We start from the raw sequence: 27,669 nt of genomic DNA on the forward strand, positions 1-27,669 counted from the left end.
CCCTCAGATCGGCAGTCTGCAGCCTCCTCACTCTCTGCAGACCTGGATAACATTACAAACTGGTCAAACAAGTGGAATACGTCTTTCAATCCTGACATATCTCACACTCTCACTCTGTCTCTCCGAAAAGACCATCTGGACAATCCTCCCATATACTTTCTCAACAATCCTCTCAAAGAAGTTCTGTCACTCAAGCTTTTGGGTCTCACTATCTGCAAATGATCTTTCCTGGGAAAGCCACATTTCCAAGCTGGCCTCCAAAGCCATCCTCCATCGTGCGAAGTCCTTTCTGGGCACTTCTGAGCTCCTCAGCACATACAAAGCTTTCATCCGCAGCTCAATGGAATACTGCTCTCCCCTCTGGGCTGTTGCTCCTGCCTCACACCTAGCCCGGCTTCACATGGTTGAAACCAAAAGCTTTCAGAATCATTGGAATCTCCTGTGATTAATCCGATTCTGAGGGCCTCTCACTCACTCACCGCAGGCAGGTTGGTGGTCTTTCCGTCTTCTACCGACTCCTCTCTGGCCTTGCCACCCCCCCCCCCCCCAGCTCTCTCTGGGCTCTCTCCCGCAAATATTCCTACAGGTCACACAAGATCTGCCAGCAACCCTCTTCTGGTGAAACTGCCAAAATCAAGACTCTCTGCTCACCTTCACTCCTTCATTCCTCTTTTCTCCCGCCTCTGGAACAAACTCCCCCACTCTCTTCAATCCCACCCCTCCCTCCAGGTCTTTAAAACAGCTGTTCACCACCATCTCTTATCTACCCCCCATCCAAAACCTTGATCTTTTCTACCCCCGTTAAAACACCCCAAATCCGCATCTTTCAATCCCTAACTTCTTTCCTGAAACTCCTAGTCGTGTTCGTTTGCTTTATACTGAGTACCCCTCCATCCTCCTTCCACAGATCTACCGACGTCCCTGTTCTCTACTGTTGCTGTGATTGTGTGGTTCCCTCTCTCTCCGCCTCTTGTTTCCCGCTCCCTTCATTGTATGTTGAACCTCTGAAAGAGGAGGGGGAAGGAGGGGGGGGGGGGGGGGGGGAGGGGACAATTTTTTTTTTGCCTAAAACACTCCCCGGCACTCACTGATGAACCTACGAAAGTTTGACGAAGATCCGTTCAGCCAACTCTGAGAAAAATGGCGACACAGACAGACACACACACGGACCAACATCTCTCTTATATAGTAGATCATGCTACACATCGCTTTTCACCCGATCTCTCAATGGTGAAGAATCACCTAAATATGAAATAAATTTCGTATCCGATTTCATATTCAGATCATCACCAACATCGAATCGATTAGTCCTCGTCACACACACGTCCACCAAGTTTCGTCCAAATCCGTCCATAACTTTTTGAGATATCCTGCTATATGTCAGTTTTGGCCTGATCACTAAACGGTGAAGAGTCACTTTAAAAAATTGTACGAGCAGGATCCGGATCCAGATATTCACCAAAATCGAATCATTTCGTCCTTGTCACACATGCTACCTCTTTGCCAAATTTCGTTTGAATTCGTTCACAACTTTTTGAGATGTTTTGTTGACAGACAGACAGACAAACAGATGGGTGAAAACATAACCTATGGAGGTTATGTTCGGTGGCGGAGATAATAAATGCACAAGACCAAGGACACGACACGAATGGAGCCCTCAGAACAAAACTGAGAACAAGAAAACTTCACAGCTCAGTCCATGGATTGTGATCCCTTACTGAAACTGAGATGGATACTTCGAAATCTGGCAGGACTCCGTTCCATGTCCTGAAACCCAAATATGGAGATAACAACAAGCGACACCGACACCGACACACACACACACACACACACACACACACACACACACACACACACACACACACACACACACACACACACACACACACACACACACACACACACACACACACCTGCCGCTGTGCGGGTGGACGGGCTAATTACATAAAAAGCATTTCAGAATCAGTCACAACAATTTTTAATTCAATCACCCAGAGAGTACACACTGGACATTGTACATATATTAGTGATTTTATGAGTATTTGCTGGCAGTTTATTTTGTTAGTATGCAATATTTAATTACCCATTAATGTTCAACACACCACATTGTAAAATCATTCGGCATTGGTAAAATTATTCCTGCTCTTTTGGAATCTCAAGACGGATGTGCTTTCTAAGATTCATTATTTAAATAGTTACGATCGAATACAACAGCAAAAGAAACATCATCTATACACGACAATAAATTAGAATGCTGTTTATTTCTTATTGGAGAGTGCTGATCCGCATCAACGTCGTTTCCTTTTCAGACATTTAGCTCTGACTTCATAGCCACTCACCATATTAAAGTACAAAAACTTCATAAAAATACAGCTCAAAGGCATTTGAACGTTAAGAAAGAGCATGGCACATACGGCAAACCCCAAACAAGAGGCGTCGCTTTCGCATTCAAGAACGATGAACGAGCCATGCTAACTATGAGGTCCCTGCAGCTTGCTTGTGGAAGGTCTCTCCTTCAATGGCGGTTTTTGCTTCATTGGAACTCTCCTCTTGAGAGGACCCTGGGATAAGACATCCAATTGTGTTATTTCCTCCGTTTCTCCGGTGCAACCCTCAAGTTCTCGGGCACTGCATCGCGGAGTGGCCACACGGATTGTGTTGCCAAACTTTGAGTAGTCAACGGAGTATCTGCCGTCCTCCTCACAAACAATGGGCACAAACCTATGACCCCAAAGGATCTCATCGGCCAAATAGGAAGTCCTTGCTTGGGTGGTAATGCCAGTTGTTTCAACAACGCCCTCGAGAATGACGATGACCTCCAGATCTTCATGCTGCAGTGAAGCGGGTGAAAGTTCATAAAAGGGACTTTTGTGGTCAATAGTGTGGCATATGATTAATGGAGACACCAAAAATATACTGTTGCTGCCCAAGGGGTTCTCCATCTGGATGTCGATTTGGTCGAGTGGCAGTACCTCGCCCTCAGCAGTTGTTGTTCTTTTCACCAGCTGCATACGGATGCTGGCACTGATGATCATGCTTTTCCGCAGGTCCCCCACGCGGAACATAAAGCACAACTTGCCAGAGCGCACTGTAATGACGGCGTGCTTGCTGAAGATGAGAGTCTCTGCTCGCCGGTGGGCCTGCGCCGTCTTCATGAATATGCAGCCAAGCATTATGGCATTGATAATCAGGCCACAAATGTTCTGCAAGATGAGTACCGCAATCGCGAACGGACACTCATCAGTGATCATTCGCCCCCCAAAGCCAATGGTCACTTGGACCTCAATGGAGAAAAGAAAAGCTGACGTAAACGAGTGCACGGATGTAACACAAGGGAAAGTACCATCTTCTCCATCATTGTCCTTCTTATCTAGGTCCCCGTGTGCAAAAGCGATAAGCCACCAGACGAGCGCAAAAAGAAACCAGCTGCATAGGAAGGACATGGTGAAAATGATGAGTGTATACGGCCACTTAAAGTCGACGAGGGTGGTGAACACATCCTGCAGGAAGCGACCTTGCTCTCGGATGTTGCGGTGCGCCACATTGCAGCCTCCATTCTTGCGGATAAACCGTGCCTTGCGCTCACGATACGATTTGGGCTGCCATCCAATGTCTTCCTCAGCAAGACGTGTGAGCATGTATTCCTCGGTCAGTAGGCCCTTTCTTGCCAACATAGTGATTTGGCTGCACCATCACGTCAGGCCTACTTGGCACTGGCCTTCTGGTACATGACAGTGGGAGAGGTAAAAAAAAAAAAGAAGAGAAAAAGAGATCTGAGAAACATGTGTCAGGAACTTTCACCAAAAGGTGAAACAGTTTGCAAAAGTCAATTCTTTTTCTGGAAGGACACAAAATTACAGATGCAAATTGAACTTTAGTCCTCCAATGCACTTGCTTTTCATTTATCAATGACAAAACCTACTAGTGATCAGAAAATCATGTCTGATGAGCAAATGTACCTGTATGCAATACAGGAGATAGGGATGAGGAAAAGGTATATTAAAGTAAACCTTGTGGTTCATTCTGTTTTCAAAAAGTTTTATTACCCCGTGCACATGAACCGAAGAGCAGGGCTGTGCAATTGGTTCATGTCTGTCCATTCCGTTTGTCTGTCTGTCTTATCAGTTTATGATCGAGGAAGAAGTTACTTTAATTGAATGTTATATTTTGAATGCTAATTGGGAACATAAATAGGAAAGGAAGACAAGTTTGTCGTTCGTTTTACCCTACTTTGGCTCTGAATTCGTCCCGACTGCACATGTGCAGAGAGGAGTGGGATAATATGTTTACTCCTTCGGTCTGTCTGGCAGTCAAACAAAATTGAAAATCATACGAAAACAGGAAACTTACTGTTTTTAAGGACGTTATAAAGGACACAAACAACAGGCACGAATAACTAATGTAATGTGTTAGACAGGGTGGTGTAATAGACGCTGCGTAAACGGCGGTAAAACCCAGAATTTATTTTTTCATATATCTTTAAACCTCTTCGTTACCTTTAAATCTTTAAGTTGAATTTTATACTTCAAGACCGTCGTACACAAATAGCCTTCAGAATACATCAAATAACCCTGCGATATACAGATACAGGGGAGGGGGATTTCATCTGCAGCTCAATGGAATACTGCTCTCCCCTCTGGGCTGGTGCTCCTGCCTCACACCTAGCTCGTCTTCACGCTGTTGAAACCAAAGCGTTCAGAATCATTGGAATCTCCCGCGATGACGCTATCTCCGAGGGCCTTTCACTTACTCACCGCAGGCAGGTTGGTGGTCTTTCCGTCTTCTACCGACTCCTCTCCGGCCTTGCTCCCCCAGCTCTCTCTGGGCTCTGTCCCCCAAATATTCCTGCAGGCCGCACAAGATCTGCCTGCAACCCTCTTATGGTTAAACTGCCAAAATCAAGACTCTCCACTCACCTTCACTCCTTCATTCCTATTTTCTCCCGCCTCTGGAACAAACTCCCTCACTCTCTTCAATCACACTCCTCTCTCCAGGTCTTTAAAACAGCTGTTCACCACCATCTCTTATCTTCCCCCATCCAAAACCTTGATCTTTTCTACCCCCGCTAATTTCACCCCAAATCCACTTTTTTTAGGTGACTTTTGTCTTCTTTCCTGGAAGTCCTTGGTGTCCTTGTGTTTTATACCTATCGTGCCTCCCCCCAGGCCCTCTGCCTCCCACACATCTCCCGATGTCCCTGCCCTCAAATGTTGTGTTTGTGTGCTTCCTCCCCTTCTCTCCCCATCTTGTCGACCGCTCCCATTTTTATATACTTTGTTTACTTGTTTGTTTGATTTGTTTGTTTGATAAATGTTAGCTCTTTCACGAGCCTCGACTCTGTATACAAAAAAAAAAAAAAAAAAAAAAAAAAATTGATACATAGCATGAGAGAGCACAGCATGTGAGGTCGTAGGGCCATGAGTGAAGAAGAAGCTGCCATACGGCTATGTACATCTCTGATGATCAATAATGCCTCCATCTCCTAAACTGCGACTCAATGTCGTCTTATTAAAGTGTATAGGGTGATGTATAAGATTGCTTCAGCAGCACTAAACATACGGATTTGAAAAAAAGATCTTTATCACATTGACTGCCAACTCTTATAGTAAACACAGGCAAGTGTGCATGTGCATCTACTTTATTTTCAAATCTTACCCTTCTTTCAGCAAATCTAAGTTCATATCTTATCCAATGCTGGGGAGACCCCACGTTATGAGAAAACTCGTTGCAGGCAGTGGGACAAGATTTTCAATTCCATATGCCAGGTAGGAGCGATCTGGTAGGATACTTCTTTAGCACTGAATCGACGTTGATATTACGTCATTGCTGATGGTAGATCGTGTGGCAAGTACCCACGTTTTTTTTCTTTTTTGCTACCTGTACTTGCCATTGCCCCTCAAAATGGCACATGAATGCAGATGGAGTGAAAAAACTTCTCATAGAGACCGACAATGATGATCAGGATTATTACATAGATTTATGTCCACCAAACTGCCAGCAGATCATTTATTGCGTTATCTGGCATGACAGCATATTCTGTTTACTGGTGAGATACCCGTACTACGCACGGGTGGGAGGCCAGAAGCAAACAGGCAATGCAGATACGGCGAATGCTAAAGCATGAAACCAATAAATTCCACATTCCTGTAGCACCCTCAGTCGCACGTCAGACATGGACAGCAAGTTCGTGAAGGACCTCCATGAAAAACGTACCCGTTCGCAAACAAACGGGTACATTCACGTATAGAAACATCGATCATGGGTCCGTGGCGAATCTGCATATGGAGATCCGTGTTCACGTTTAGAAAGTAGAAACCATCACGGCATGTCGTCATTCACTTGAACTCGATATCTGTTTTCGTTCCAAACAACAGAACTCCAATCACAAATTAATCACAAAATAAACTTTTAACAACATTGTCAATGTTTCCTTCATTGTAAAAACTACCAAGTCAACAGTTAAAAGGATTTTGAGCCGATAGGTGTTACGGCCTTGGCAAGATCGATGGAGACAGCGATCTGTTAACTTATACACCACCCAAATAGCTATGTGGAATTCTCTCATGCAGAGATTAAACTCACGTCATTTGAACTTTGGCCGAGGTCATTATTTACTTTTAATGATGTTTATATACGAATCAAAAAGAAGATAATTGGTTTTGCGTCATCCTTTCCGCATATCTCGTGGGATTGTGAGTTGGAGAGACGACCGTGATGGCGGGGAGGGGGTTGGCATTCTCTCAAGCAGGGATTCAACCCATGTCCGTATAAAAGGTCTTTGTCCGAGGTCACAGAGTCCAATCGGTGCAGCCGATCGGTGCAGCCGTGCAACAATCGGTGCAGCCGTTTGTGCAGCACCCGGGAAAATAACGTTATGCGGGAGTCCAAAGCTGAAATTGGAAAAAACAATATACCCTATTTTACTCCAGGAGATCCCAGGATTACCCACCCAAAATATCGTTGCGATTGGTTCAGCCGTTTTTGCTGTACCTTCGATCGGATGGACAGACAGACGGACGGACGGACATTTGGTGAATTATAGTAAGATAAGACAATAGGGTAATCTTTTCCACGAGAATACTCACCGTGGCAGAATCTAGTACACCCAGCACTGCGAGTATACTCATAGTCAGCAGTCAATGCGTTAATATCATCATTTTATTAAAATTGCAGTATACACTTAAACACTCCGTGGGGTGTCGTGTTATCTGAACTCTCTAGTTTAATAGGGTGTCACACGTATTTTTCATATCATTATATGCTCACCTTTCCTAGAGCATTCTGCATTGCTGGAATTGCGATGTTTTGTTCTTTCAACACTCCATTTATTTTTTTTACAAGGTCTAAAGCTAATGGAAAAGCTACAACACAAAAGACACAAAACAAAAGCAATAAACTAGAATTATTTATAGAATACTTACCCTGTGCAGTGTGCAGTCAACTTGGTGCGAGTCAACTCTTGTGTTTTTGAAGGGTTTTTTTTTATATCCAATATGGCTGCCAGACCACGTGAGCAATAACATCAGAAATTTATATTCTCTAATATAATTGTTGTCTAGATAACACTTAAGAAATTTCAAACTGATCAGATTAAGTGTTGTCCCTGTCAAATTATGTCATAATTAAGGCACCAATGACGTCATCTTATTGATGACGTCATTGGTGCCTTAACAACACAACAACACTTATTCCCCTTACGGAGTTCTTTACAATGAGCAACATTTCAACGTTTTTCGATTTTTCCAAGATGGCACCTGTACCACATGACCTCTGAGGTCATAATTATCATTAAAAAAATGATACAGGAGGAGGCGCTCTTATGGTCAAAATTTTGTGTCCATCGAACTAACAGTTGCAGAGAATTTTTTTTTTCATACTGCTCAGACCAAACTGTTGTTTTTGTTTGTTGCTCAGATCAAGTGCTGTACTTGTCAAATTATGACGTCATAATTAAGGTACAAATGACATTAACACATCGTATTCCCCATGGGGAGTTCCTGACAATGAGCCATATTTCAATTTTTTTCCATTGAGCTGTTTCGGAGATATAGAGGTGTACCGTTTTTCCAATATGGCATCTGTAACATGACCTATGCCGTCATAATTATGAATAAAATTTTTTACAGGCAGAGGCATCTCCTATGGTAAAATTTTGTGTCAATCAGACCAACGGTTGCCGAGAAAATGAATTTTAAAAATGCAGGCACGCACGTATATACGCCACACGTACGGACTCTACCGAATGCCAAACCCTGTTTTCGCTTCACGAGCGTAGGGTAAAAACACATGAGCATATCGGGACACCAGAACAACACAATATTTGACTGTTACCATGAGACAAACCAAGTCATTGACCTTGGGGAATAAACCTCCAGGAGCAATCTGGGTGTCATCTAGTGGCATAGGTTTTCCCTACGCTACCAGTTGGGCATTTTAAGGAGATAAAAAAACCTCCTCCAAAGAGATGCCAAGCTGCTAAGGGCTTATCCGTGTTCTACCCTCAAAATGCTGAGTGTCAGGTAAGAAAGCAACACATACCATTATAAAAGTATTTGTTAGCCTGGGTTCAGTGACAGTGACTCGACCAGGGCCAGAATCGCACCGCTGGTTTTCCACACTCAGAGCTGATGCTCTAGCCATAATACCACCGAGTCAGGTTGACATTTTTTTTCCATTTGAAGTCGTTGGTTAATCTCCCTGTGAATTAGAGATAGTTTCTATAGATGTGAACTACAACCAGATTTTCCAATTAGACAGGTGAACATTCCATTGGACACCCCCCTGGGTGGGCATGCCAAGTTTGACATCCAAAATCTGGTGGAGTTAGTGGTCATTCAAACATTATGTAACACTGGAGGAAAAGGGAACGTGTAGGGGAAGATATAACCTTGTGTTAAAGAACATGACATAAAAACGTTACAAAACATCAACACATTACATGACATAACACACGTGTTATAAAACAGATAGAGACCAACTTCCCCAAATCTGGGTACAGGCCGACTGCCTCCAAATCAATATGGTCTACACTTAATACATAGTGAACAATTAGTGGATTTAAAAAAAAATTCTTTCAATTACTGTATTATTGATGGATTTTATCTGTATATTTTTAACCTTTTACATTAATGGCCCATCTGACTCCATTTTATCGTATGTTTAAATAGTTTGCCAAAGAGTTTGCAGGCAGGTGTGGTGATCTTTCTGTCTTCTACCGACTCCTCTCTGGCCTAGCCCACCCAGCCCTGTCTGGGCTCTGTCCCTCAAATACTCCTACAGGTCGCACAAGATCTGCCTGCAACCCCTTTCTGGTGAAACTGCCAAAGTCAAGACTCTCTCCTCACCTTCACTCTTTCATTCCTCTTTTCTCCCGCACTCTCGGAACAAACTCCCTCACTCTCTTCAATCCTACTCCTCCCCACAGGTCTTTAAAACAGCTGTTCACCACCATCTCTTATCTTCCCCCATCCAAAACCTTGATCTTTTCTACCCCTGTCAATTCACCCCAGATCCACTTTTCTGAAATACCGACTTCTTTCCTGGAAGTCCTAGCAGTGTCAATGTGTTTTTTTTAACCTCTCCCACCCCCAGCCCCTTTCCCACGCCTCCTCCCTCCAAGCCCTCTACCTCCCACATTTCTCCCGTTGTCCCTGCTCTCAAATGTTGTGTTTGTGTCCTTACCCCTCTCTCCCCATCTTGTCTCCCGCTCCCTTTATTTCCTCTTGTGTATCGTTTTTTTTTTTGGTCATTAATGTTAGCTCTTACACGAGCCTCGATCTTGTATACAAAAAAAAAAGAAAAAAAAGGAAAATGCTCAATTCATTTTTTGATAAAAAGTAAAATAAAAAGGTTGCCTTTCTTGGGATCCATAAAAAATTAAGGTAAACAAAAATTTGGAATACGAGAAATACCCACTCCCTTCGGGAGCATGAGAAGGCCGTATCGCCCCTGACTTGCTCGCAGACTTATTTGTGCCTATGACCTGACCCTGGGGACTACCAACACGCATGCATAATTTTTGTAGAGATCGGCGCAGCCCTGTTTTTATGGCGTAGCCCATCGGGCAGAGCCGTCAAGAACAGTGTTTGTCCATATGTATGTATGTATGTATGTATGTATGTATGTATGTATGTATGTATGTCCCCTCAAACGTATACCAATCAGAGCTGAGAATTTGGTCACATGATAGGGTGATGTGATTACGTCTGATGCCATTACGGTGGTGCTACAGCTGACTCTCCACACACCGCCATTTTGATTTATATTCCGTTAATGCCGAACATATCGTCGAACCCATCATATATCACAATCGCCATGATCTACCTTGACGTTTTTCCTTCAGTGTGAAACACAAACAAATCGATTGTTAAAATGACCATGGAATATTGAAAGCATCGGCGTTACATCTCTTCCAACAATATGGTACATATAGCCTTAGGCGTTATGCCTAATCTTCGGACCACTTCAGACAAATTAAGCCCAGGTTTCTTAATACAGTAGTGTATCGTTTTGTTAGGATCGTTTTCGTAATTGTAATAATACAAATATAGTAAATATAACCATAATACTTTAATCCCAATGTCGTAAATTGAAGGTTTATGGATTGAAGCGGTGTATGGTTCATGATCAGTGATGAGCGTTGTTCGGCACTAATATTAAAAACTGAGGAAGTAAGGAATTCCCTTTGGTTTTTTGAAAGTAATATCATTTTCGAAATAATGATAATGTAACGTTAATACTATAGTAAATCTAATCATAACACTAATCCCTTCGTAGTGACTGCAAACTTACTAGAAGTTAAAATATATCAGTTTTGTGTCCGTTACATCTATGATGTCATTACGATGGCTGACTGCAGCGACCGACATTTGAATTTACAAGAAAACCCGCTCACGACAGGAGTGGCAGGAAGGGTCATTCCACTTTGGGGCATGTAGATTACAGTTGATCTATGGTCGGGTCTCAAGAACATTGGGTGTGTGTTCATTTACCACGGTTCTTGCGGGGAGATCGCCAAGTGGTGTTACGGATCTGTCACTTCCGCCTTTGTTGTTTTTATAAACTGTTAGGATTTTTATTTTCAGGTAATATTGTTGTTAAGATTTTTGTGTGATATGGAGATGACTTTAATAAAAGGTAAAAATAAATGTTTGTGAAGGAGAAAGGAAGACGCGGCAAAGAAGCTGGAAGAGGAGAGAGGAGGATTGGCAGGGAGGAGACGGCCATGAGAGAGATACAGCCGTAAAGTCGCATCGGGGCTGCGAGCGGACTTTGTTGATATTGGCTGCGAATGAGTTGAGGTTTCCCAGGAAAGGGATTGCCCGCGACAGTCATATATTGTGAGTGCAATTAAACCTGCGTCTCAGGTTTCATCACCAAGTGTGAGCTATTGTTAGAGGGAGCCAGAGCCTCCATTACAGGCCGGTACGCCATTCTGTCCTCAAAGAGGCTGTCAGCTTGGTGCATCTTGTTTTGTCATTGGGATTCCCCTATCGACCTCACCATGTGGAGTGCCGTTGGTTTCCATATCGGCTCAATTCCCATATCGACCTCTCACCTCGTAACTCCTCATCCACAGCCGTGCCAATACCTGCCTGTTGGTTTGCCGTTCTGCACGATTTCGAACTTCACCGCATTGGGATTAGTGCACGGACTTTGGGGAATGTTACATTCCACTCACGGTTGGCGTATCGTGAGTACATTGCTTTGAGCGCATTGGGGAATGATGGCACCATCATATGTATTGTTCGTTTGATGCAAGTGATATATTCATTGAACTTGAGAGTGTTATTATTGTGTATGTGAGAGTTCTTAATACAATTACTTGTTTTGTTCTACAATTACATTGGTGTGGTTTTAGCATGGTTTATTAGAACACTCAGAATAACAAATCTTTCTGCCGTGTTCCCTCTCGAGACTCTGAGGTGCACCGTAACCGGGGTTTGGGGAGGAACACGTAACAGTGGTTTAAGCATTCGAGCAAGCACTCCATTCAAAACCCTTAAGGAACGGCTGGCTTGGCAAGTGCTAGCTAGCATGCTTGGTAAATGAGCACACCTCCAACCCATGTGGGGTATAATCTAGATTACAGTAGATCTTCACTCAGTTCTGTAAGTAAAACTTACCTAATGGATGTCGGGATTCCTCCAAATTTCTTTGTTTAATGTTATAAACAGCATCATGACCGTTTGAAAAGCTAATAATAGGTGTTTGTGGTTTATAATATTTTACAAGCCCGGCTACATGTTTTACATGCCCGGCCATGCCGCTGTTCGACTTTTGGGCTTGTTTTAAAATGATTTTCAAACGCACGCAAACATACATAGAGAATTTTCTTGAGGGGGAGGGAGTTTTTGAGTGTGGGGTGGGGTGGGTGGGGGGTTGGTGCTCTTGACGTGAACCTGGGTACCCCCAGCACTTATGTAAAATCTGGTGGGAATTGGCCCAGCCATTGTTTTTCTATTATTTTCAAATGTATGCGAACATACATGAAGGTAATTCCCTTGAGGAGGGGCAGTTGGGGAGGGGAGAGGGGGGTAGCTTAATACCTTGCCCAGATTCTGAAATTCCTAAACCCAAAACTTGGGGACTCTAGGTGCCATGGTTCAGCCGTGAAAGAATAACGCACAAACACATTTAAACACTTGGAAATATTTATATACATTTTAAAATAGTCGGATTGAAAAATGAGCAAAACTTTATAATCAAATGTGTAGTAAATAACTAACTGGTTTATTACTTATCGTGATGAGACTGTGCTGTAGGGCTGCCAGGATAACCTGGAGGTATACACTCGTTTCCGAGGTGTATGGCCTGGGTTCAGTCCCAACAGAGCTAAAAACAGTCATCCTGGTGTTTCAATGTGTGTTCCGTCCCTCGGATGGACGTTAAACTGGGCATCCCGTCTGCTGGCATTAGTTGATGCACATTAAAGATCCCAGAAGTGTCGTTGGAGAAGAGTAGGCAAGCTATCGCCGACACCCTGGCCAAATTACAAACTCCTGTCATCTTCAGTCGAACTTGGACAGCCGGGTCGTGAAAGACTTGTGCCAAAAACGTTCCCTGGTCAACCCCACGAGAGAATAATTCGAGTAGTAGTAGTAGTGGTGGTGGTAGTAGTAGTGGTAGTAGTAGTGGTGGTGGTGGTAGTAGTGGTAGTAATGGTGGTGGTGGTAGTAGTAGTGGTGGTAGTATAAGTGGTAGTAGTGATGGTAGTAGTAGTGGTGGTAGTAGTAGTGGTGGTAGTAGTAGTGGTGGTGGTGGTAGTAGTGGTGGTGGTAGTAGTGGTGGTGGTAGTAGTGGTGGTGGTAGTAGTGGTGGTGGTAGTAGTGGTGGTGGTAGTAGTGGTGGTGGTGGTGGTAGTAGTAGTAGTAGTGGTGGTAGTAGTGGTGGTAGTAGTGGTGCTGGTAGTAGTAGTGGTGGTGGTAGTAGTGGTGGTGGTAGTAGTAGTAGTGGTGGTAGTAGTAGTGGTGGTGGTGGTAGTAGTAGTAGTGGTAGTAGTGGTGGTGGTGGTGGTAGTAGTAGTGGTGGTGGTAGTAGTAGTGGTGGTAGTAGTGGTGGTCGTAGTAGTGGTGGTAGTAGTGGTGGTAGGGGTGGTGGTAGTGGTATTAGTGGTGGTAGTAGTGGTGGTAGTAGTAGTGGTGCTGGTAGTAGTAGTGGTGGTGGTGGTAGTAGTAGTGGTGGTGGTAGTAGTAGTGGTGGTGGTAGAAGTAGTAGTAGTGGTGGTAGTAGTGGTGGTAGGGGTGGTGGTAGTGGTAGTAGTGGTGGTAGTAGTGGTGGTAGTAGTAGTGGTAGTAGTAGTGGTGCTGGTAGTAGTAGTGGTGGTGGTAGTAGTAGTGGTGGTGGTAGTAGTAGTGGTGGTGGTAGTAGTGGTGGTAGTAGTAGTGGTGGTGGTGGTAGTAGTGGTGGTGGTGGTGGTAGTGGTGGTGGTAGTAGTAGTGGTGGTAGTAGTGGTGGTCGTAGTAGTGGTGGTAGTAGTAGTGGTAGTAGTAGTGGTAGTAGTAGTGGTAGTGGTGGTAGTGGTAGTGGTAGTGGTAGTGGTAGTGGTGGTAGTGGTAGTAGTGGTGGTCGTAGTAGTGGTGGTAGTAGTAGTGGTGGTGGTGGTAGTGGTAGTAGTGGTGGTAGTAGTAGTGGTAGTAGTAGTGGTAGTGGTAGTGGTGGTAGTGGTAGTAGTGGTGGTCGTAGTAGTGGTAGTGGTAGTGGTAGTGGTAGTGGTAGTGGTGGTAGTGGTAGTGGTAGTGGTAGTGGTGGTGGTGGTAGTAGTAGTAGTAGTAGTAGTAGTAGTAGTAGTGAGTCTGTGTTGATGTGTACGATCTATCCTATGTGTTCATTGCACAGAAGAGCGGTTGGCGGATGTGGGTTGATACGAAGATATGAAATTTTTCAGAAAGTATTTAGTCTCTTTTACAGAGTGTTTCAGGGTGTGTGGGATGTGTGGAAATGAAGGTAAAAGGTGTTATGGACTTTTTGGATAACCCCATAGCTAGTCGACAAAGTGAAACAGTAGAAAGATTATCTCTTGTCCGAGTATAGAACGAAACACGTGACAGTTCTGATGACAAAAGCTATATGATTCACCAGGGGTGAAACTCGAGGACACGACCCTGTCCTTTTAATGACTAGAACGCAACCACCGCTACAGAAGTGGCATCAAAACTCACACTTGACATACCAAGAGCTCAATACTTGCCGAGACTCATAAAATCCTCAACGTCGTGTTTAGCTCAGGTATAATGCATGCTCACTGCATCATTGTTCAGTTTCCAGGCCGCAGGTTGCAGATTTTAAGGCACACGTAAGCAAACCACCAAAATAAAAATAGACCACTTCTGCAATTGATACTTAAGATAGTGTTTGGATTCCAGTGAAACAGAGTGAGTATGCAGTGCTTGTGAAAAACGAGTGCAGTTCACTGCGTCCTCTTGCGGGATGCAAATAGCAATGACTTCTTTCCGAAAGGTGTGTCGTAGCATGAACTCCAGTTTAGTTCTGAGCATTATCTGCACCTACCCATGGGATGTACCATCAAATCTCATTCTATTGTGATTACAAACAAATTAAACTCGACTGAGTGACCACTTCTCAACAAAGCTGGTTTCATATATTTGTGTGTATATGTATATATATATATATATATATATATATATATATATATATATATATATATATATATATATATATATATATATATATATATATATATATATATATACACATATAAATAAATATACCTGTATAAATATATATATCTATATATATATATATATATACATATAAATAAATATACCTGTATAAATATATATATATATATATATATATATATATATATATATATAAATAAATAAATATACCTGTATAAATATATCTATACATATATATATATATAAATAAATAAATATACCTGTATAAATATATCTATATATATATATATATATATAAATAAATATACCTGTATAAATATATCTATATATATATATATATGTAAATAAATATACCTGTATAAATATATATATATATATATATATATATATATATATATATATATATACAGTCATGTGAAAAAGTAAGTACACCCCATGTAAAGTTTTGACTTTTTCAACATATTTCAACATACAGCTATTTGATCTTCATTTCAACAATATTGATAGATAAAGGTGATATAATATAACAAATATCATAAAACATTTACATTTTGTAGTCCATTGTATAATTTAAATAAACATAAATGCAAATTTCGCATGTGGAAAAAGTAAGTACACCCCTACATTTATCACTACTTCAAATACCTAAAATTAGAATCAGGTGCACCAGCTCAGGTGCAAATGATTAGAACATCGTTAGAGAGGATCTTGGAGGAACCTGTCTTATTTAAACCTCAGACATTTAGTTTGGTTTGCTCTTTGTTGTTGAAGTGTGCGGCGTCACCATGCCGAGATCAAAACAGCTCTCTGAGGCCTTCAGAAAGAAGGTTATAGATGCCTACGAGTCTGGGAAAGGATTTAAAAAGATCTCCAAACAATTTGAAATCAATCATTCGACTGTCCGGAAGATCATCGACAAGTGGAGAAGATTCCAAACAACTGCCAACTTGTTCAGGCCAGGCCGCCCCAGCAAGTTCAGCCCGAGAGCAGACCGCAAGATGCTGAAAGAAGTCTCTAAGAACCCCACAATGTCATCACGGGACCTGCAGGTAGCTCTTGCCACTGTTGATGTCAAAGTGCACAAGTCTACCATTAGAAAGAGGCTGCACAAATTTGATCTGCATGGGAGGTGTGCCAGGAGCAAACCTTTGCTGTCCAGAAAGAACATCAGGGCAAGAGTAAAGTTTGCCCATGAACACCTAGGCAAAGACCAGCACTTCTGGAACAATGTGCTCTGGACAGATGAGTCAAAGGTAGAGCTATTTGGCCACAGTACCAGAAGACACGTTTGGTGAAAACCAAAGACAGCATTTGACCACAAGAACCTGATACCAACTGTAAACCATGGTGATGGAAATATTATGGTTTGGGGCAGCTTTGCTGCATCAGGGCCTGGGAAGCTCACCATCAAAGAATCCACGATGAATTCTTCATTGAACCAGAGGATGCTTGAAGATAATGTGAGGCCATCTGTCGGAAAGTTGAAGCTCAACCGAAGGTGGACCTTGCAACATGACAATGACCCTGAACATACGAGTAAATCCACCAAGGAATGGCTGAAAAGAAAGAAATGGAGGGTTCTGGAATGGCCAAGTCAAAGCCCGGATGTAAATCCCATCGAGATGTTGTGGGGGGATTTGAAACGAGCTGTGCATGCAAGAAACCCCTCAAACATCGCACAGCTGAAATAATTCTGCATGGAGGAGTGGGCAAAAATTTCTCCCAGTCGATGTCAGAGACTGGTAGACAGTTATAAGAAACGCCTACTTGAGGTTGTTTCTGCCAAAGGGGGCAATACCACCTATTAGAGCCAAGGGTGTACTTACTTTTTCCACATGCGAAATTTGCATTTATGTTTATTTAAATTATACAATGGACTACAAAATGTAAATGTTTCATGATATTTGTTATATTATATCACCTTTATCTATCAATATTGTTGAAATGAAGATCAAATAGCTGTGTTGAAATATGTTGAAAAAGTCAAAACTTTACATGGGGTGTACTTACGTTTTCACATGACTGTATATATGTATATATATATGTATATATATATGTATATATATATATATATATGTATATATATATATACATATATGTATATATATATACAGACTTGGCATTTAATATGGAATATTTTTTTTGTGGGGGTGAACTTACTTTTCAAGATGTCTTAGAACCAAAAGTTCATTGGAATTATGTTGAAATTATTCTAGATTTTGTTAATGTGACCTTTAAAAGAAACAAAAACCACATTTGACATTTCGAAACAAATAAATTGATCCTTGAAAGTGATGTAAACTGATATCGAACTCAATTCACGGACAGTACTGTGTTAAACCTCTGTACATTTTCCAGAAGTATCTCTTTATTTTGCACATTAGCCAAATTTTTTTAAACAAAAACAAAAGTTAAATTACGACTGGGATTACGGACAGTAAAATTACAGTTCAGTACTTCGTGTAACCCCCACGAGCATTCAGGAAAGCACGTACACGTTGAGGCATGCTGTTCACGAGATTTGCCAAGGGTTGGACAGGAATTGCTTGCCATGCAGTGACAATAGCCTGCTGCAATTCACGCACAGAGGTCGGCTGCTGGTCCAAGTGGTCGATTTGACGCGTTAATTCTGCCCACAAGTTCTCTATGGGATTCATATCCGGGGACATGGCAGGCCACTCCATATGCTCTACACCACGGTCAGCAAGAAAGTGTTGGATCATGCGAGCACGATGAGGCCGTGCATTGTCATCTTGGAAGACAAAGTTTCCTCGAAAGGCTGCACGAGCAAATGGAAGCAATGTTTCTTCCAGAATGGCCCTGTACTTGAACTGGTTCAGGTTTCCATTCAGAACAACTAGGTCAGTTTTGCCCCCTGCATGAAAAGCAGCCCAAACGGTCACCCCACCACCTCCAGCTTGGACTCTTGGCACTATACAATCTTTGTTGTAGGCTTCATGCACTTGTCTGCGCACTCGGACGCGGCCATCTTGACGATAGACCAGAAATCTAGACTCGCCACTGAAGATCACGTGATTCCAGTGTCCTGGCTGCCATTGACGGTGCTCTCTGGCCCACTGCAATCGGCGCTGGCGGTGTTGTCTGGTCAGACGTGGCTTTCTCAGGGGACGCCTGGCACGATAGCCTGCTTGAACCAGTCGTTGGTTGACTAGCCTTCTGGATACAGGCACATTTGTCAGTTGCTGCCACTCAGCCCTAAGCCGATTAGCTGACTTGGTACGGCCATTGCGGACTAACCGGTGCAGCTGGCGATCAGCCCTCCTTGTGGTTCTGCGGGGATGTCCTGCCCTCGGCATTGGAGTAGGGACACCCCTCTGAGCATTTCGTTTCAGGATCTTTGACACCTGACCTTGAGTGATGCCATACTGCCGAGCAATAGCACGCAGTTTCATGCCATAATTTCGTAAAGCCACCACTCCATGACAAACAGCATTGTCGAGTTGACGGACCATCTCCAGAGGAAGCAGCAATAACTTTTGGAGACGTGCAGCAGTTGTTTTCCACTAATACAGAACGCAACAACCCTTGTATACCCGACTGTGAAGCCAATCATCAAATGCACCTGTCCATACATTTTGCCACACCACCTGTAATATAATCCTGTTGTTGACTTCTTGCTGCGACAGACAATCAGTGACATGGTTCTTTTAACAAATAAATCACCAAAGTGTAAAAGAAACTCACCAGATTGATATACTGAGTGAAGAAAGTAAACCCAAGTCAAGAAAAAAAAAAATTCCATATTAAATGCCAAGTCTGTACATATATATATACATACAGTATATATATATATATATATATATATATATATATAAACAAATACATATACATATATCTTGCTATAATTCACCAAATGTCCGCCTGTCTGTCTGTCTGTCTGTCTGTTCGAAGGTACCGTAAAAACTGCTGAACCGATCGCAAAGATATTTTGGGTGGATAATCCTGGGATCCCCAGGAGTAAAATAGGCTATTTAGTTTTCCCAATTTCAGTTTTAGTCTCCAGCATTCTCAGGTTTGGACTCCCGCATAACATTCGCGTTTGCATAACGTTCATTGTTCTCATTGTGACGATGTTGTTTTCCCGGGTGCCGCACAAACGGCTGCACCGATCGCTGCACGGACTCGATCGGACTCGGTGACCTCGGACAAAGACCTTTTATAAGGACACGGGTTGAATCCCTGCTTGAGAGAATTCTAACCCATTTCAACTGAAGGAAACACGTATCGGGAGTACATACGACAAAGCGATTATCGATCACGATCATCATGATCATAGTGGATCGATCACTGTGGGACATTTGGTGAATTATAGTAAGATTCTGTTTAGATTTTGATGATTTGCGTGTGATATGATTTAACGGATGTTTATATGAATCGTTTAAAATAAAACAAGCGTTTCGCTTCGGTCCCCCGTCAGTGATGTGATGTGAGTTGACAAAGTGGAAGACACAGAAAACATGGAAGAGTCGATAATATATTTGCGAGTGGGTTGGAGACACACCCACGAACCAGATTAGAAGTTAGTAGTTCGTTTATTGTCCCCCGTCGCACCGCGGAGCGAAAGGGGGACTATGCTTTTCCCCTCCGTCCGTGTGTCCGTCCGTCCGTTCGTTCGTCCGTCCGTCCGTCCGTGCGTGCGTACGTGTGTGCATGCGTGCGTAAGCGAAGGACCGCATTCGAATTTGGTGTGTGGGTGCAACCCACGTCAAAATCCAATATGGCCGCCGCCATGTATGTCTGACGCCATGTATGTCTGAACCTTGTGAGTGGAATATCTTGAAAAATAAGCGAAGTACCAACTTCTAATCTGGTGTGTCGGGGTATCTAGGCATAAGGAAGAACGCTATTGAAAATTGGGTCGCCACGTCAAAATCCAAGATGGCCGCCACCATATATGTCTGAACATTGTGAGCGAAATATCTTGAAAAATAAACGAACTTCTAACTTCTAATCTGGTGGGTGGGTGTATCTACGCATAAGGGAGAACGCTATTGAAAATTGGGTCGCCACATCAAAATCCAAGATGGCCGCCTTGCGTCTTCCACTTTGTCAACTCGCATCACTTCACCGAAGGGGGACCTAGGTGTAATGCTTGTTTTTCAAGATATTCTGCTCACAAGGTTCAGACATATATGGTGGCGGCCATCTTGGATTTTGACGTGGCGACCCAATTTTCAATAGCTTTCTTCCTTATGCCGAGATACAGTCGCACACCAAATTAGAAGTGAGTCGTTGGTTTATTTTCCAAGATATTCCGCTCACAAGGTTCAGACATATATGGTGGTGGCCATCTTGAATTTTGACGTGGCGACCCAATTTTCAATAGCGTTATTCCTTTTGCCAAGATACACCCACACACCAGAATAGACGTTTGTACTTCGCTTATTGATCAATATATTCCGCTCACAAGGTTCAGACATACATGGCGGCAGCCATCTTAGATTTTGACGTGGCGACCCAATTTTCAATAGCGTTCTTCCATATGGGTAGATACAACCACACACCAGATTAGAAGGTAGTAGTTCGTTTACTTTTCAAGATATTTCGCTCACAAGGTTCAAACATATATGGTGGCGGCCATCTTGGATTTTGACGTGGCGACCCAATTTTCAATAGCGTTCTTCCTTATGCCTTGATACACCCACACACCAGATTAGAAGTTAGTAGTTCATTTATTTTTCAAGACATTCCACTCACAAGGGTATGCACGGAAGCACACACGGACGGAGGGTAAAACCATAGTCCCCCTTTCGCTCCGCGGTGCGACAGGGGACAAAAAGCCTTCAATTTCTGATATTTTACCATTTCATTTGGGCCTCCCAATTGAAGACCCGCCCGCAGGGCGGCGGGTACCGTTGTGGGCATTGAGAATCCCTGCTTGAGAGAATTCCATCCCCCTTGCCGCCACACGTCATGGCCGTCTACCCAACTTACAATCCCACGCGACCCAAAACCAATATAAACATCATTAAACATCATTCGTATATAAACATCATTAAAAGTAAATAATGACCTCGGGAAAAGTTCAAAGACATTTAATCTCTACATGAGAGAATTCCGCATAGCTATTTGGGAAGTGTATAAGCTAACAGATCGCTGTCTCCATCGATCTTGCCAAGGCCGTAACACCTATCGGCTCAAAATCCTTTAAACTGTTCATTTGGTAGTTTTTACAATGAAGGAAACATTAACAATGTTGTTAAAAGTTTATTTTGTGATTAATTGGAGTTATGTTGTTTGGAATTAAAAAAGAGATATCGAGTTCAAGTGAATACGACATGCTGTGATGGTTTCTACTTTCTGAACATGAACTTCATGGATCGCCATATGGAGATTCGCCACGGACCAACGATCGGTTTCTATACGTGAACGTACCCGTTTGTTTGCGAACGGGTACGTTTTTCATGGAAGTCCTTCACGAACTTGCTATCCATGTCTGACGTGCGACTGAAGGTGCTACAGGAATGTGGAATTTATTGGTTTCATGCTTTAGCATTCACCGTATCTGCATTGCCTGTTTGCTTCTGGCCTCCCACCCGTACGTAGCATCCATACACACGGCACACACACATAACATCCATACACGTGATTGTGTGGATGTGTGGAATGTGGGACATTTGGTGAATTATAGTAAGATACTGTTTAGATTTTGATGATTTGCGTGTGATATGATTTAACGGATGTTTACATGAATCGTTTAAAATAAAAAAGCCTTCAATTTCTGATATTTTACCTTTTTATTTGGGCCTCACAATTGAAGCCCCGCCCGTAGGGCGGGTACCGTTGCTATCTTACTATAATTCAGCAAATGTCCGTCTGTCTGTTCGAAGGTACCGTAAAAACTGCTGAACCGATCGCAAAGATATTTTTGGTGGGCAATCCTGGGACCCCTGGGAGTAAAATAGGCTATTTAGTTTTCCCAATTTCAGCTTTGGTCTCCAGCATTCTCAGGTTTGGACTCCCGCATAACATTCGCGTTCGCATAACGTTCATTGTTCTCATTGTGACGATGTTGTGACGATGTATGTGTTCACGGTAGTGTTTGACGTGACGGTGTGAACGTAACTTCGTAATGTTTTTCGTTTCGTAATCCTTTAATGAACGTTTAATGTTTAATGAACGTTTAATGCCCTTCGAGTCTGAGGCCGCACGCGCGCTACACTGGACGGGCCAGCGTGTACCTTGCCTTTCGCCGTCAGGCTCGGGTAAACCGCTAAGCCCCATTCGTGATGGGGACTGGGGCTTGAGACAATGACACAGTGTCCCACGAGCGAGGAATTCCCAGTGAGCGCGAGTCATCAGCTCGCGTTGATCAAGTCCCTGCCCTTTGTACACACTGCCCGTCGCTACTACCGATCAGATGGTTTGATGAGATCCTCGGATCAGCCCCTGCACGGGCCGTTCTCGGCTCGTGCCGGTGCACCGAAAAGATGAGCGAACTTGCCTGTCTCGAGGAAGTAAAAGTCGTAACAAGGTTTCCGTCGGTGAACCTGCGGAAGGATCATTATCGGGACAACATGAGAGTGAGCGAGACGCGAGACGTACGTGGTACGTGATCGTCCATGTACTGTTTAGCCATGCACTGTTTAGATTTTGATGATTTGCGTGCGATATGATTCAATGGATGTTTATATGAATCGTTTAAAATAACGAGGTGCTAGGGAACCTGAACTCAACTGGTCTATATCAATATGGTTAGAATATGCATGATAGAACCACAAACTATATACAGACTTGGCATTTAATATGGAATTTTTTTTTTCTTGACTTGGGTTTACTTTCTTTACTCAGTATATCAATCTAGTGAGTTTCTTTTACACTTTGGTGATTTATTTGTGAAAAGAACCATGTCACTGATTGTCTGTCGCAGCAAGAGGTCAACAACAGGATTATATCACAGGTGGCGTGGCAAAATGTACAGACAGGTGCATTTGATGATTGGCTTCACAGTCGGGTATACAAGGGTTGATGCGTTCTGTATTAGTGGAAAACAACTGCTGCACATCTCAAAAAGTAATTGCCGCTTCCTCTGGAGATGGTCCGTCAACTCGACAATGCTGTTTGTCATGGAGTGGTGGCTTTACGAAATTACGGCATGAAACAGCGTGCTATTGCTCGGCAGTATGGCATCACTCAACGTCAGGTGTCAAAGATCCTGAAACAAAATGCTCAGAGGGGTGTCCCCACTCCAATACCGAGGCCAGGACGTCCCCGCAGAACCACAAGGAAGGATGATTGCCAGCTGCACTGGTTAGTCCGCAATGGCCGTACCAAGTCAGCTAATCGGCTTAGGGCTGAGTGGCAGCAACTGACAAATGTGCCTGTATCCAGAAGGCTAGTCAACCAACGACTGGTTCAAGCAGGCTATCGTGCCAGGCGTCCTCTGAGAAAGCCACGCCTGACCAGACAACACCGCCAGCACCGAATGCAGTGGGCCAGAGAGCACCGTCAATGGCAGCCAGGACACTGGAATCACGTGATCTTCAGTAACGAGTCTAGATTTCTGGTCTATCGTCAAGATGGCCACGTCCGAGTGCGCAGACAAGTGCATGAAGCCTACAACAAAGATTGTATAGTGCCAAGAGTCCAAGCTGGAGGTGGTGGGGTGACCGTTTGGTCTGCTTTTCATGCAGGGGGCAAAACTGACCTGGTTGTTCTGAATGGAAACCTGAACCAGTTCAAGTACAGGGCCATTCTGGAAGAAACATTGCTTCCATTTGCTCGTGCAGCCTTTCGAGGAAACTTTGTCTTCCAAGATGACAATGTACGGCCTCATCGTGCTCGCATGATCCAACACTTTCTTGCTGACCGTGGTGTAGAGCATATGGAGTGGCCTGCCATGTCCCCGGATATAAATCCGATAGAGAACTTTTGGGCAGAATTAACGCGTCAAATCGACCACTTGGACCAGTAGCCGACCTCTGTGCGTGAATTGCATCAGGCTATTGTCACTGCATGGCAAGCGATTCCTGTCCAAACCTTGGCAAATCTCGTGAACAGCATGCCTCAACGTGTACGTGCTCTCCTGACTGCTCGTGGGGGTTACACGAAGTACTGAACTGTAATTTTACTGTCCGTAATCGCAGTCGTAATTTAACTTTTGTTTTTGCTAAAAAAAAATTTGGCTAATGTGCAAAATAAAGAGATACTTCTGGAAAACGTACAGAAGTTTAACACAGTACTGTCCATGAATTGAGTTCGATATCAGTTTACATCACTTTCAAGGATCAATTTATTTGTTTCGAAATGTCAAATGTGGTTTTTGTTTCTTTTAAAGGTCACATTAACAAAATCTAGAATAATTTCAACATAATTCCAATGAACTTTTGGTTCTAAGACATCTTGAAAAGTAAGTTCACCCCCACAAAAAAAATATTCCATATTAAATGCCAAGTCTGTCGTTTATATGTGCTAAAGAGGTACGGTAACGTTGAAGGTATCTCATGTTTAAACAGGAAACTAGAAAAAATTGAGTTTTAAGTGAGGCATGAAAAGTAAAACTGCAATTACTTTTCTCAGATTTCAGACTTGAATTTATTTAGAAAGACTTGGTCAAACAATATACATGTATGGTATTGAATCAAGATATGTTGAATATTTCAATAGATGTGTTCAACAGGGTTCAAGTATTCATTCATCAAATCCCCACCTCCTCACACACACACACACATAGTCATTATTCATTGAATTGGACTCAAGTGACATTACAACTTAGTCATTTTCTCTTGAATTATCCATCATTTTTCGGACATCGTCAAAACCCGTAATATATGTGTCGAGGTTTGTTACATACTGTCTACACACCAAGTTTCAGCCTTCTAGCTACATTAGGAAGTACCAGATTGACAAAAATTGATTTTTCAATATGGCCACCCTGCCGCGCCCATTTATGGGCGTGCAACACCCAAATGCAATCCCAAACTAGTTTATGTCTTAAAGATGCTGCATAACAAGTTTCATCAAATTCAATCAATATTTGTGACTTTGAGCGTAGACGTCGAATTGTTTACAGACAGACAGACAGACGACGGACACTGGGTGTCGACAAAAAACTCAGCTGGACATAGTCCAGTTGAGTTAAAAAAAAGCCTTCAATTTCTGATATTTTACCTTTTCATTTGGGCTTCCCAATTGAAGCCCCGCCCGTGGGGCGGGTACTGTTGCTAGTACATACAAATATATATATATATACACACATATATACATATATAACAGGCAGAGTCAACCCCAACTGGTGTTAATTCAACGACTGGCCGGGATATGAACTCTGGACCCTAGAATCCCAAACCAGCTCCCTAACCAACACCACACTTTTCTGTGCACGTATGAATATATCTTTTTAGCCTCGTAAATAAAATAAAACATGTTTTAAATTATATTTTATAATAGCATAAATAATATTAGAGTGAGACCCCTCCCCCCCCCCCCCCCCCCCAAAAATATATACACACAGTATAACATGAATTTCTTGCTGTTATTAAACCCCAACCCACGCCACCTCCCTTCATCAAACGAGGCCACGGAGGGACAATGCGCAGTCCTCCGTGACGCGTGCAGTGTGCACTCACCGAATGCTCCCGGTTCGACCTTGTGTTCGTCGCTCCAAGTCCCGGCAGCGCCATATGCCGCCGCGAGCCGCGCCAAGTGACGGCGCGATCCTGCCGACATATCCCCGTCGGGTAAGGTTTCTGCAGCGTCGTCACGGCGTCCTGTGTCCGTGACAAGGGAGAGCAGGTGGAAAGGGTGCAAGGGGGGAGAGAGGAGGGAGAAAGAAGATGGAGATTAAAAAAGAGCAGCGTCACGAGTGTGAGGGATCGCGGCATCTGTTCTCGTGAGGGCTTTTCCCGCCGACGGGTCAAACACAGTGTCCGGACTCAGGTGCAACGACGTCATTCCTCACCTTGCCCGCGCAGGAGTATTAAGCTGGTACTCACCCTTCCCGGTCTTGTTTGTGGAGGCGGTGTGCGAGGCAATCCGAAACCCCTGGGGTGGTGACTCCCACAACCGCTTCGGTCGAGCGACTGACGTCACCATCCGTCCCTCATTCTCCGTTTGGCTTGAACTTGAACCCAAGTCACGATAACACGAGTGGACCGTTACAACAACGTCCAGGGTGCACCAGAAGAGCACGACCCATGTAATCGCTGAAACCTCCGAAACAAAGGATACATTTTGACCAATTGGATGCGTTTTTATTTTATTTTGAGGAAACTTCATTTGAGGCAATTACGCAGTCGTGGGAACATTTTTTTTGTGGTGTTATAACTGGAGAACGGATTAACGGATTTCAATAAATCCAACTACGGTGGAATCGGGTAACTCCCGGGAGTGTTTGTGATCCCCCCCCCCCCCCCCCCCAAAATGTAAAAGTATTAAAAAAAATACATATTGTTACGGATCTCGGACGTCGGCTCTCCCCTTATCAAGGGGGGGGGGGGGGTTAATCCCCTTGTCTTGTTATCTGGCTGACCCGAGTCCTGGGGGTTATAACGTTCCTTCCGGTCAGTGGTAAGTAGGGTTGTTGGTCGAGTCTTAGTCCAATTACCTAAGTACTACCACCGGCCGTAAAGCAAGGAGATAACTCCTGCTCGAACCACGGATATGATGGGAAATGCCGAGCGGATAGTAATCCGCGATCCGAGCTATTAACAAATGACTAAACCCGATTCTGAGCGGTTCCTAATCGTGCCACGTTTACCCAATGAGAGAAAAGACGGATGCGATCGGACAAGAGGAAACCAGAAAATAGAAAGAACAAAGATTGGTTTATTAATTATTTACAAGGAGAAGAGGAAACGAAAGAATGTACAGGATAGGAAGAGGAAGAAGCAGAACACAGGGCAGCCTTAGACAGTCTTATTTTTAATACCCAGGACAAACATACACACTCACACGGGGATTGTAGATGGTAGGGTGGAACAGGTAGAGGGTCAGGCGATGGCGTCCACCTCGTCCGGTCCCCGACTCATACCGTGCAGCAGATGGAAAACGGCAGCAGCTCTCCGCGTGTAGTGGAACGCGACCGGACAATTTATATAACGGGGGGAAGCTGGTACGCTGCGTACGTAATATGTGCACTATACAAAGGCGCCAAACACCCCCTCTCCAATGTACTCTTTGATAAGGTCCTTCTTTCATAAGCGCCACTGCATCAGTTCCATCAATGCAACCCACGTTCTCCCAGCAAGTCAGTCAAGGCGAGCTCTCTCACGCGGTAAGTCTTTACAAAGGTGCGCTCTCCCGATCAGTAAGTTCATGCGCGCTCTGGTAAGTAAGTCCTGTTGGTAAATGTGCTCGCTGGCAAGTCCTGTGAAAGGGCTTTGCGTTCGCGCTTATATAACTCGACCAAACGATCACTCCGTGGGCCCCAAAGCCACGCCTGTCGGTGATGTCACCAGCCCTGGTTGGCTGGTTAAGGCTTACCGGCCCCGCCTTTGACGGCTGAGGGACGTGGCCACACCTTCTTCTTGACGTTCCGCCCCCTTATTCCGGGCCTCACCGCGTGGCT

At 43.6% G+C, this 27,669-nt stretch overlaps 1 protein-coding gene across 3 annotated transcripts; it reads right to left on the bottom strand.

The window, feature by feature from the left end:
• Window positions 1–1,961: 1,961 nt before the first annotated feature.
• On the bottom strand, window positions 1,962–26,242 carry KCNJ11 (potassium inwardly rectifying channel subfamily J member 11). Of its 3 annotated transcripts, none has more exons than XM_068097213.2 (3): window positions 26,096–26,242; window positions 25,730–25,870; window positions 1,962–3,721 (listed from the first exon to the last, which is right to left on the bottom strand). In XM_068097213.2, exon 3 carries the CDS (start codon window positions 3,672–3,674, stop codon window positions 2,472–2,474), a length of 1,203 nt encoding a protein of 400 aa, XP_067953314.2. In that variant the 5' UTR covers window positions 3,675–3,721; window positions 25,730–25,870; window positions 26,096–26,242; the 3' UTR covers window positions 1,962–2,471. The 3 variants fall into 3 exon arrangements, with proteins under 3 accessions (XP_067953314.2, XP_078625885.1, XP_067953322.2); XM_078769759.1 differs by having other exon boundaries at window positions 26,062–26,112; XM_068097221.2 differs by lacking the exon at window positions 26,096–26,242 and having other exon boundaries at window positions 1,962–3,718.
• Window positions 26,243–27,669: the final 1,427 nt, after the last annotated feature.

Source organism: Myxine glutinosa, chromosome 1, assembly GCF_964187855.1.
Source record: "Myxine glutinosa chromosome 1, kmMyxGlut1.1, whole genome shotgun sequence".
Taxonomy (NCBI): domain Eukaryota; kingdom Metazoa; phylum Chordata; class Myxini; order Myxiniformes; family Myxinidae; genus Myxine; species Myxine glutinosa.